Source organism: Nicotiana sylvestris, chromosome 1, assembly GCF_000393655.2.
Source record: "Nicotiana sylvestris chromosome 1, ASM39365v2, whole genome shotgun sequence".
NCBI classification, from domain to species: domain Eukaryota; kingdom Viridiplantae; phylum Streptophyta; class Magnoliopsida; order Solanales; family Solanaceae; genus Nicotiana; species Nicotiana sylvestris.
The window spans coordinates 52502150-52513991 of NC_091057.1; the positions used below are offsets into that span (position 1 = coordinate 52502150).

General features: G+C 36.4%; 1 protein-coding gene and 1 non-coding gene across 3 annotated transcripts; both read left to right on the plus strand.

Moving 5' to 3' along the window:
• The first annotated feature begins 538 nt into the window (after positions 1 to 538).
• LOC104239339 (serine/arginine-rich SC35-like splicing factor SCL28) lies at positions 539 to 7106 on the plus strand. Of its 2 annotated transcripts, XM_009793953.2 has the most exons (7): positions 540 to 807; positions 3228 to 3305; positions 4014 to 4178; positions 4298 to 4365; positions 4578 to 4617; positions 6156 to 6449; positions 6881 to 7106. In XM_009793953.2, exons 1-7 carry the CDS (start codon positions 668 to 670, stop codon positions 6888 to 6890), a joined length of 795 nt encoding a protein of 264 aa, XP_009792255.1. In that variant the 5' UTR covers positions 540 to 667; the 3' UTR covers positions 6891 to 7106. The 2 variants fall into 2 exon arrangements, with proteins under 2 accessions (XP_009792254.1, XP_009792255.1); XM_009793952.2 differs by having other exon boundaries at positions 539 to 807; positions 6156 to 7106.
• A 3920-nt stretch (positions 7107 to 11026) lies between these two features.
• Positions 11027 to 11129, plus strand: LOC138882046 (U6 spliceosomal RNA). Its single transcript, XR_011403507.1, has one exon. It is a non-coding gene; the product is annotated as a U6 spliceosomal RNA (small nuclear RNA).
• Positions 11130 to 11842: the final 713 nt, after the last annotated feature.

The window sequence follows — 11842 nt, forward strand, 5'->3', positions numbered from 1 at the left end:
GTTGTGGAGGTCGAGTATTACGGTTGTAGGCTAGGAGCTAGTTGAGTCTTGCATTACCTTGTACTGTTGTGAGCATAGTCTGATAGGATTTTTGTTTGAAATAGCTAGCGGCGTTGTTGTGTCTTACTATTTTCTCTTTTCGATGCAAGACCTATTTACTAGCCATCATTTTTGTTTTGCATTTTTACTTCTGCATTTTATGTTCCTATTTTTCCTATGATCTCTGTGGAGAAACTAATATTCTCTCATTTTTGTTTTTCTTATTATCTTGAGCCGAGGGTCTTCCGGAAACAACCTCTCTACTCTTTTGGGGTAGGGGTAAGGTGTGCATATATAGTACCCTCCCAAACCCCACTTGTAGGATTTTATTGGGTTGTTGTTGTTGTGTCAAAACCCCTTTAATATAGTAAGTATAAGTATAGATAGATATAGATATAGATTATTATTATTATTATTATTATTATTATTATTATTATTATTATTATTATTATTATTATTATTATTATTATTATTATTAAAAGGTCACGTCAATCCACCTCCAAATCAGCACGGAGAGCCGAGAAGTTATTACCTCCAATTAGGGCTAGGGTTCTCAATTTCAATTCCAAGGAAATCGAACTAGGTTTTTAGATTCTCCCTTCACGGTGATCAGACGACGACGTGGGTAATGGGAAGGCACAGAAGCCGTAGCAGGAGTTACAGCCCCGTGCGACGTAAACGCTACGACGAACCACGTGACCGTCGCCACGACCGTCGCTCTCCCGCACCTTCTGGCCTTCTTGTTCGTAACATCTCCCTTAGCGCCAGGTATCAGTCATTTTTTATAAACACATACGCGCAAGTTAGGGTTATCTTTTGTTGCAAAATCAATTTCGTTATTGATTTTTTTTTTTTTGTTATCAATTTTGTTATTGAAATATTTAACATGCATTTACCTGATTTTAATGCTTATTAGATGCTTTATAGAACTTTTTGTTGTTTGAGGTAGAGAGAGCGCCCACTGACCACATTTTGGTCCAGTCTTTGAAAAATAGCAGCTGTACTGGAGTTCCACAAACTCCATGAAAGTGGCAATTTTTCAATTACAGCGGCTGAAAATGGCTATTTCTGATTTTTACCAGTTGTTTGAGTGGTGTTTTGAGCTGTTCTTATGACATTTGTGCTTAGCAGGTAGCACCCTAGGCATGTCGATTAACAGTGCACCTCTTGCCTGCAGCCCAATTAATTTGTTCATGCCTTTGTCGACCTCAATTTGATTTTGCATTGAGGGTTTTGGGTCCTCATACTACCTTTTTGGGGGATATCATAATTTATGTTTTCATATGTAATATATTTAGGTGTTGCTTCGATTCGTGAATTCTCCTACTTAAACTCAAGAGTGTATGTTCCTTTGTGGAATTAGTCTGATATTAATATTATTGGTTAAAAAATCAGCTTAATAGAGGAAATTTCAAGTCTGAAACAACCTCTCTAGCTTCAAGGTAGAGGTAAGGTCTGCGCACACACTACCCTACCCAGACCCCACTTGTGGGATTATAATGGGTTTGTTGTTGTTGTTGTTGTTGTAGAGGAAATTTCATATTAAAATCAATAACAAAAATAAACTGGGATTTTCGAAAGTTATAAAAGTTGTATTGGATATTACTATTAGTAGAACTGGAGGTTTTGAAAGCGAAAATCTCACAAAAGCCGCGGGGTACGTAGGATTTGAAGCACAAAGCGAGAAATAAAGCGCACGCTTTCTAGAAGTGAAGCCAACAATTTATGAAATAAATTTTTTATCAAACTTATATATAGTATTATAATAATCAAATTGCAACTGGCATAACTATTTGCAACATCAGGTATGCAATAACGTCGATGCTAGTCTAACTTCTGAAAGTTCAATACAGCTTATCGAGTTATTAAGCTGAACTGCCTTCTGTAAGAAGCTGAATCGTTCGTTTACTATAAGTCTTATTACCGACGCGATGGATTGCTATTTGAAAACACTTTCAATACAAAAAGAGCTCCTCCCGGCTATACTCTAGTTGGACAGTCTTACTTCAGTTTGAGAAGTCAAGTAGGTACGAAGAGCTAACAAAGAGTCTTTATATTTGACTGTCCGAAACCAAGTGGGAGATTGAATTGAAAAGGCCGAGATTCAAATAACTGACCGCTTGTTGTTGCAATCTCTTTGCGCGTCATATTTTGAAGTGCACAGTTCTTTGAAGCGTATGGCTTCACTCATAAAGTGACAAGCCTTCACTTTTTATCACTTTTCACTGCTTTAAGCAACAAAGTAATGGATTTTAATGACGCTGAATGAAATGTTGTCTAACATTTTGGAATGTCTCAAAATGGAAAGAGTCATTAACTTGAGCTCCCCTCACACCATAGAAGTCCTCCTGAACTTGTCTCAGCAACATCAATCGAATTTGAATTACATTATCCATCAATACCTTTTTATTCTCATCATTTTCAGGGACTAGCTTCATGAATGTTCTCCAAGGAAATTGGATCAATTGGCACATGAACATTGTATGGACACCTCAATGCTATATTGTATTTAATGAACATCATATCAATGAGTTGTTTGAGTTTCATTTTTTCCGGCTTGTATTTGCAAAAGATAATTAAATTAAGGATTGATTGATCTATCAATCAACTATTCAGCACAAGAAGATTTATGTAAACACTTAACGTGAGATCTCACTTATTTGATTTTCCTTCCTATCCATTAGATAATGGACACTTTTTATTTTGATTCTTTTTTCAATGATCATGTTTTACACTAGTAACAAGTTTCTTACATGTTCAAACACATCCAAATCCTTACACCTAGACTTGCTCCTTGGAGCACTAGCAGATGTCTTATCTCTGATGGAGAGGTTGAATTATGATGCTATGCAATAAGCTATCTTCCTTATCTACAAACATTGATACATGTGGGCTTTATGGTTTCTTATATTTCAGATGGCTTTAAAAACCTTTTGAAATAATATAGCTAGTAAAAAGAAATGATATGCAGATTGCACAATTTATACAGTGGTTTCTGCCTGTCAGTTAATATGGCTTAATAAAAGTTGAAGCTTTCCATCTTTCTAAAAGTTGGGTTGATTTGTTTTCCATTTCTATTTCATAAACTGAAGATTGCTTTCTCTCTCTGTCTTCCTCTCTTTCTCAGTCTCTAAGCAGATGTTGCTATAGTTGTGGATAAAGTTAATCATTTTGTGCTTGTTCTGCAGGCCAGAAGATGTCAGGGTCCCCTTTGAACGTTTTGGTCCTGTAAAAGATGTCTATCTGCCCAAGAATTACTATACTGGGTATGCATATGCCTTGATAATATGGCTTCTCACTTGGTACTGTATTCTGCAATATGGGTCTGTTTCCATGTCCTGCTATTTGTTAATATCACTATGATCAATAACAACCCAACTTGGACTCAGTTCCAAGCTAGTTAGGGTCGGTAATATGAATCTTCACTATCCATTTTGCTTCATCTAGTTGTCTCATTCCAATATGGAATAAATTAGGCTCTAATACTAGAAGTCCTCTACATTTTTTATCGTCATACAAATCTCCCACAATGATTGAAAAACTCCTCTAGCAAATATTAGACCAAGTGAGCATATCAAAAAGACTAAGCCTTAATCTCAACTAGTTTGTATCGTCTATATGTGTGATCTTTTTCTTTCTGTATGCTCTATTTGTCTCTAAGTTTGCATGAATTTCAAGAGATTGTAGATTCTTCAAGACAATTGCATTCCATGTGGCTTTGATTCTACCTCATTCTGTTTTAACATCTTCAACGATCATTTTTCACACTTTTTAGCCGATGCTCCTGGACGTCTATGTAAGAAATAACCTAATCACATCAAGCAACCTCACTTCCATAAATCGACAAGTTTTACGTTGACTGTTGTCTGTCGACGTATTGTACCCCTCCTTTACTAGGTATCGGCAATATAAGTAAGTTCACTGTGACATTTTATCATTTTTTTTTTCCAAAAATAATTTCAACTTATATGTAGGGAACCACGAGGATTTGGCTTTGTGAAGTTCCGTTATGCCGAAGATGCAGCTGAAGCAAAAGCACACTTAAACTGTACAGTTATTGGTGGACGTGAAATTAGTATTGTTTTTGCGGAGGAGAATCGAAAGACCCCTCAAGAAATGAATAGGGTTTTACGCACAAGGTGCTACATATATGTGGTTTGCTTCGAGTTGCAATCATGTTGATTATCAATCTCTTTTCCAGCTCAAGTATTATTCACCCACAGTGAATCTAAGTCTACTACTTTTCCTGTTTAACTAGTGGACCTAGTGCTCGAGGCAGCTACAGGAGACACAGTCCACAAAGGTTCCCAAGTCGCAGATATCACTGTCAGTTTGAATTTTAACTCTCTTACTAAAAGTGTAACTGTTTAGTTTCTCAATGACTCATTTAGCTTCTGATGCTGATTTATATGATATTGCATTGAGGCCCCCACCCCTCCAAAATTAAAAAGGAAAAAGAGAAGAAGTAAACTTAGTACTGTTAGAGTCGAGAGCATTGTCTTCCTTTAAGAGTAATGGTCTAGAATTTTCTATGGCAGCTTACTCGCGCTCGGCTTCCCCAGCACGACGTGACTCAAGGTTTGTATTTCATAACAGAAGTTTTGCTTGTATTCTCCTATTGTTTGTTTGTCTTTGAGCAAGGGCTGCTACTGATTCTAATGGGACAAAATCTAGTAAGAACATCTATTGGGATAAAACAAATCTGTAGCCTGTAGTCATAGTAGCAGCAATTTCATTGCCTAACATGCACAATTCAACTATCAAGACAAAATTGGTCATTTTCCCTATATTTAGAGATAAATGTTGCTCAAAAGAGAGACTTTGCTCGTTGATCTGTTTGATTCCTTTTCAGCATTATGGTGCATGTCCTTCGTCAATGAGCTCTTTGTAAAATTGCAGTTTTTTGCCTTGAATCATCAAGGCGCTTTGTATTGTTGCTTTATCTATTTTTCTTGCCTATTTTTTGTTTGTTATCACCTTTATTGGCTCAAAACACTCCTTGGTTGGTATCTGATTGTTTTATGTTTGCTTTTTTCTCCTTGGAGGTTAGGAACTTAGGATAGTGATGTGGCATATTTATATCTGCCAAAGTGGTGGTTGCCTCACACTATCCACCTGATTTTAGGAATTTTTTTTTTCTCTATTTAATTTATCTGTTATCTCTTGTCCTGGAATACTGAGGCTTTCTCCGTCCCTTGAGTTGTGGTGGCTTATTAGGTTCTTTAGCTTTCTAATTTTGTTGAATACTTATTTGGGACACACGATTATAGATTATGTCAAATGTCTTGCAGGCATATGTCATCTATCCTGTAGATTATTGAATGACATCTGCTGGTGGCTTTATTAATGCAGATGCTAAATTGAGAAAGAGACTTAAAGAATTCTGGCCTAATATAGACAATTGAGAAAAGGGACCATAAAGTCAAAGATTACTTGCTCATGAAATGTGATGAATCTCCGGAAGTTTCAAATCACCATCATCAAAGTTCATGTGATTTTCCTTTTCTGGATTTTTTTCTAGTAAGGATGAGCCTTCTATTGTACCTCGGAGAACCAATTGAAGTGGTGTGGACATATTTCTGTCACAAAGACCTTCATTTGCTTATCTTTAAATTCATGTTTTATTTCTTAATGTTGCACAATATCCAGTTAGAGAGAAAATTTAGAGCTTACAGTTGGCCAAAGAAAGAATTCACCTTCAAAGGGGCAAATATTTTTGAAGTTTTTACTGATTGGCATTTCATGAGAATGCCCAAGGAAAGCTATCTCAAGATTTGGGGCAAAGAAGAACTTTGAAGTGATCAGATGCTGAAGAACCGTACCATATAGTGCTTAAACAGTCTGGATCAAACTGTAGTTTTTTCCAGACTATGAAATAAGGATACAGGTAAAGGTTGTGGTTCAGTAGATTAGATATTGAAGGAATCTACCTTTCATGGTTTGTTTTAGTATCAGCCTTATTTTTGAGTAGTGTGGCATTGTGAGTTGGAATAAGCAGTCATTTGAAAACCAGTGCTAGTCTTTTTACTTGTTTGTACTGTTTTCAACTTCATGGGTTGCTGCAAAAACTACATTGAACTTATCATTAAGCGGCTTAAGTGCACTATGGTTCACAGGGACAGGGATCGTGAGAATCGGGATGATTACTATTCTCCAAGGAGATGCAGGTCAAAATCTCCGTCTGTTTCTCCAAGGGATGAAAGAAATTATAGGTTGAATGGAAGATCTTCCAGACAATCCCGGCAAATGTCCAGGTCAAATACTCCACGCATTCAGAAAAAAGGTAGGCCCAGCCCGAGTCCAAGAGATAATAGACTGATTGTTCATGATTTGGACTCTGCCCGAAGGAGGCTCGAGAGATCTGGTAGAAATGTAGACAGCTCAGCCAGATCTCGCTCTAGGTCCTACAGGTCTGTGAAACATTAAATTGAACTAGCCTGTACAATGCACATCCTTTCGATATTTTAGTACTCTATATGCATTTGTTCCTTCATGTACACATACAGCTCTCCTTTTTTGGTGGTTCGAAGGGCCGTTATGGATATACTATTACATAGCAGCTCAAATCAGCACCCTTTTGGTAGAGAGTTGGTGTTTGAGGCTTTGAGCTGTTGCTACTAAACAACGAGATATGACTTGTCATTTTATGGCCGTTGTGGATATACCATGACATACAGTTGCTGGTCATGATGATAATAGGTGACTAGCGGAGAAAAGATTTAGAAAAGCTTTCTGTGGTCGGGTTGTATTTTTTGCCAGCTTCCTACTATAAAAATGCTACTAACCTGGTTTCTTTGGTGATTTTCCCTTATTTGACTGTTGTTTTTCCCCCTCTTTGCAGTCCTCATTGACGGTTTGCTCTTCGTTATCACCATCTGCTGGTCTTTTTGGAGGTTTTGGGAAAAGTATCTGCAATATCTTGATATAGAGGATTGGCTACATATGCAAAACTATAGTAGATTAGAACCTTACGGTTGTCTGTTCTGCTCGTGTTTTCTTTCTTTTTGTTATCTCAGTTTGAACTGATGGACTATTGTAATATAAAACATGGTCATGGGTTAACATTAGCTGTTTTCTGTTTTTTATCGTACTAGTTCTCTAAATTTTAAGGTTCGGTGTACTTGTAGTTATAGTTCTGTTTCCTTGTCCTATGTCTGCCATTTAGTTTTACTTTATTAATCGAGGATGGAGCGTTATCGGAAACAACCTTTTTGCCCTATCGGGTAGGGGTAAGATTTTGCTGACCCCACTTGTGGGATTTTGCTGGGCTGCTGTTGTAATCGAGAATGGAGTAGTTAAAATGGTGAAACAACAACAACGACCCAGTAAAGTCCCACTAAGTGGGGTTTGGGGAGGGTAGTGTGTACGCAGACCTTACCCCCTACTCCGATAGAGCAGAGAGGCTGCAAATATGTAGTAACATCTTGCGCCTTTCAGCCTGTACGACTAAAATATTTCAGCCTGTACGACTAAAATATTGAGACGTTATGTATAGGTGGAAGTTCTTAATTAATCAAAGCCCCAATAACAGATGCAAGGCTAGCGTAAATTTCACCTTAGTCTCATAAATGTCCTTCCCAAATCCTAGCGAAAGGTGGATGATCTGCCGATTTGTCGCCTTTATACTTGGTAGAGCTAGTAACATTAAGTGTATTTTCATGACTTAAAAAAGTCATTTTATCTCTAAAAATAAAAGGAATTTTTACCTCATATAGCAAAGGTTGATTTCTTATTTATTTTAAATAAATACCATTTTAAAAAAATTATATTTCATAGCTACATTTTGATTTTTATACTCAAATATCTATTTATAGTTACTCCTACCCTTGAGCCATAAAATATTCTTTGTATTATTTTTCTCTCGTTTTAGAGAACCACACGTCCTAATCACGAAGAGAGATGGACGAAAAAGATTATTGAAAACCCAACACTTTTTGCTTCTATTTCACTGATCTCTCTCCCTAATTCAATTCCTTAGTTGCTGAAATTCCGAAAATGCTGATGGTAGAACCCGCCGTCCGTTTCTCTCACCACCTCCATTGCTGCTTTTCTTCATCTACCAAATTCGCAATTACTAACAAAAGAAGACAATCTGCTATTGAAAATAAGGAATTTCTTTCGTTTTTGCGCCAAATTTTGAGAGTTTCGAGTCAGAATCGCGGCCCTCTTGACGAGATGATCACATTAGGGTTATTCTTGAACAAAGAGGACAGAGTTTGGGGCTAAGCAACTTGAAGTGTCTGTTACCTATTTTTGTTGTTGTATTTCAATGTATTTCGTTGTATTTTATGTATTTCATTGTATCTCGCTGTATTTCATATATTTCAATGTATTCAGTGTCTCGCTATATTCCATCAATGTATTCATATGTTTTTTTAATTAATATAATTTATGTATTTTATGTATTCAGATTTATAATTGTGTTTGTTGAGTTATATTAGGAGTCTATTGTGTTAATTGATTCACTTTCCGTTTAAAAACAGCTGAATAGATCATGAATTGCGCCGTTTACGTTACTGTATTCACAAATACATATCGTGAATACAGTCGAATACGATAATCTGTCTAGCTGTAATCCCCTGTTTCACACTGGGAATACAGTCGAATACAATAATCTATCTAGTTGTAATCCCATATTTCACGCCGAGAAATGCTATTGTATTCATGAATACAATAGCTTAAATACATCGAATACACTCTAAAAAACTTGAAAACATAGCTATAGGAAGTAATTTAGTAAATGGTAGCTACAAGTAGCTAATAACCACTAAAACATAATGATTTTTGAAAGTTTCTCAAAATAAAATAAAAATTTAAGCAGGCACTTGCCATGAGAAAATAAAGTGTTTCATCGTATTATAGTCCACAAGTAGCCCATTTCGTCATGGGCTTTTAGAGAAAGGGCTCAACTAAACGAAATAATTGCGCAAACACCCTATTTGGTCGGCCCCATTTAACCTATACTTACTTTTTTAAAAAGTTATAACTTATACCCACTGTTTAAACAACTTCAGGCCTCTTTCTCCTCCTCCTCCTTTATTTTCTGAATGCTGAAGATTGAGATATTATTATGTGTTCTAGTCTAAATTATATATGCTATTTTAACTCTTTACAACTAGGAATTAGCTTCTGGACCGTCCAGTTCGGAAATTCTAATATTAATTGCTACTGAAACATGAAAGCACGACTTGATTCCCTGTGCTTTAGGTGAAGATGTTACTTTTACTAATGGTCTTGTTTTATTGGAGTATTGTTTTTCAAATTTCCTGATAATTCCATTATAGCAACTGGATCTTAATGACAACTTGTCATTGTTGTTTTAGAACTTCAACTCTAAGAATGCTGAAGTTCAGCAAATATAAACAAAAACTTCAGCTCCTAGAATGCTGAAGTTCAGCAAATACAAAACAAACTTCAGCCCTGAAGTTCATCACAAACATAACAAAGCTTAAGCTAAAACATGCTGAGGTTCAACAAATATAGAACAAAAGAACAGAAAACATGCTGAAGTTCAGCAAATAAAGAACAAAACTTCAGCTACTAGAATGCTTAAGTTCAGCAATTACAAACAAAAACTCCAGCCAACACTTGGTTCAACAGTTTTTGCTACTTCAGGCCCGTCTACTAGAATGCTGAAGTTTGCGTGATTGCCTTTGCTACTTCAGGCCCGTATGCCTAAAGTTACGCGAAAAGTGGGTTCACTTGTAATTTTTTTTGCAAAGCGGATATAAGTTAAAATGTGACCCAAAAAGCGGGTATAGATGCAAATGCCCCTTACAAAATGAGTAAATAGAAGACCATTTTCCGGTTCTCGAGTCCCATACTAGGGGTGACAAATGGGCGTGTTGGGCTGAATTTGGGTGGGTCAAGATGGGCAGTGGCGGAGCCACATTGAAGCAAGGGGTGTCAAGCGACACCTCTTCGCTGGAAAATTACACTATTTTACTTGATAAATTTTTTTATTTTATGTATATTTAATATATGTTGACTCCCCTTAACTTTTCAATGTATCTAATTATTTATATTTTGACACTCCTTAATGAAAATTCTGGATCCGCCCCCGAAGATGGGTTAGGTCAATAAATGGGTCATTGCCCAACCCAGCCCAATGTGTATTTGGGTTAAGATGGGCTGGGCCAAGATGGGCTAAACAATGAGTCATAACCCAACCCGCCTAACTTAACCTATGTTTTAGAACCATGCTCATCTTAAATATAAAAACCTTTTACTTTAAAATATGTGAGTTAACAAATATTTTATGGGTAGGGGAGGGCGGGGTTGGGGTGGGTATTTTAGAATCATGTTCATCTTGCATAAACAAAACATTTTATCTTTTATACCTATGTATAAAAGGTAAATAAATAGTATAAAACAAAAAAACATAAAAACATAAAATTGAAAAAAAAAAAAGTAAACAAAATTTTTGAGGGGGTTTGCCCGGGGAGGGGAGGGGGTGCAGAAAAACGGAAAAACAGAAAATTGAAAATAAAAAAATTGATATTTTTTTAGGGGGTTTGCGGGGGAGTCAGGCTGGGTGGGTGGTGAAAAAAATGAATAAACAGCAGGAAAACAAAAAAACAGAAAATTGAAAATACAAAAAAAAAGTAAAATTTTTTTGGGGTTTTGCTGGGGGTAGGGGTAGGGTGGGTGAGTGGTGTAGAAAAACAAAAGAACAGAAAATTAAAAGTACAAAAAAAAATAAAAAATTGGGGCAACTAAGTAAATTTGTAGATAAGTTTGGTTGAGATCCTTTATTTTGGGTGTGTTTCATGGGTTGTATTTGGGCTGTTAAATGAGTCAGAATGAGCTATAAAAAATAATAGGTTAACTTGGGCTCAATGCAAATTGACCCATGAGCTAAAATGTTTGTAGCCCAACCCATTAATCTCTGGGTTAGTTGGGCGGGTTAGATGGATTTGGGCTCAAATTGCCACCCCTATCCCATACCGACCAATTGCTGAAGCATTCCACGGTTTATATTGTAAAAGCTCAATATGAGAGTGTCCCTTCGGGTACAACGATACAGAGAAGATTAACATGATCCTTGTGAAAGGATGACACGCACAAATCGAGAATTGGTCCAATATCTTCTGAAGCTTATTTCTTATCTAGTTTCATAAGAGGTCTTAGGAAGGAAATCAACCGGTCCGTAGAATTGTTTCCGTATTTCTTTTTTATTACTATTGTGCATATGTTATTCTAGAAGCATCTAAACATGTTACTCAGCAAGGAAGTATACGAGAATGACAGAAAACGCAAGGCTACTTTAGATCTCGAATTTCCTGGTGTTAAAATCATGGTAAATAAGGAGCAGAAGGAAGGTCTTAGAAAGAGAAAATCTCAAATGTTAATGTTTGCTCCAACGAATATAACACAAGTAAATCGCAGATGCAAGTGGCCATACAACTTTCCAGAAGGAGCTATATATTGTCGCCTCCTTTGATTCTATATTGGTGGATAGCTCAGTGCAAAGTAAGCTTAACAGGTACTTCGGTTTTGATTTTGATTTGCATAATTTGGAGGAATATATATGACATTAAGGATTATTTCAAAACTAGAATGAGGAACTGTCAACACGTGAGACTTGGAACGTCTGACAAGCTTGTTAATTAACTATAACCAATTACCTTTAAGTACTGAAGTTTTTTTATTAACTGGACAGAAGATGTTGAGGCTTCCTGTAAAAAAGTGGGAACTGAATTGAAGTTGTTAAGGAAGCTCTTCTGAGAAATAGTTTTAACAATGACATTATTTGGATAGTTGAGTGTTTAGAGTTCGAGTTGCTGGCAGTTCCAAAGGCCAG

Bases quoted from the DNA above. Each gene is read 5' to 3' on its own strand.
- LOC104239339 (XM_009793952.2), top strand. From the start codon at position 668: ATGGGAAGGCACAGAAGCCGTAGCAGGAGTTACAGCCCCGTGCGACGT. The intron at 4,179-4,297 runs GTGCTACATATA...CTGTTTAACTAG, and splicing joins AATAGGGTTTTACGCACAAG to TGGACCTAGTGCTCGAGGCA. The intron at 4,618-6,155 runs GTTTGTATTTCA...TATGGTTCACAG, and splicing joins CCAGCACGACGTGACTCAAG to GGACAGGGATCGTGAGAATC.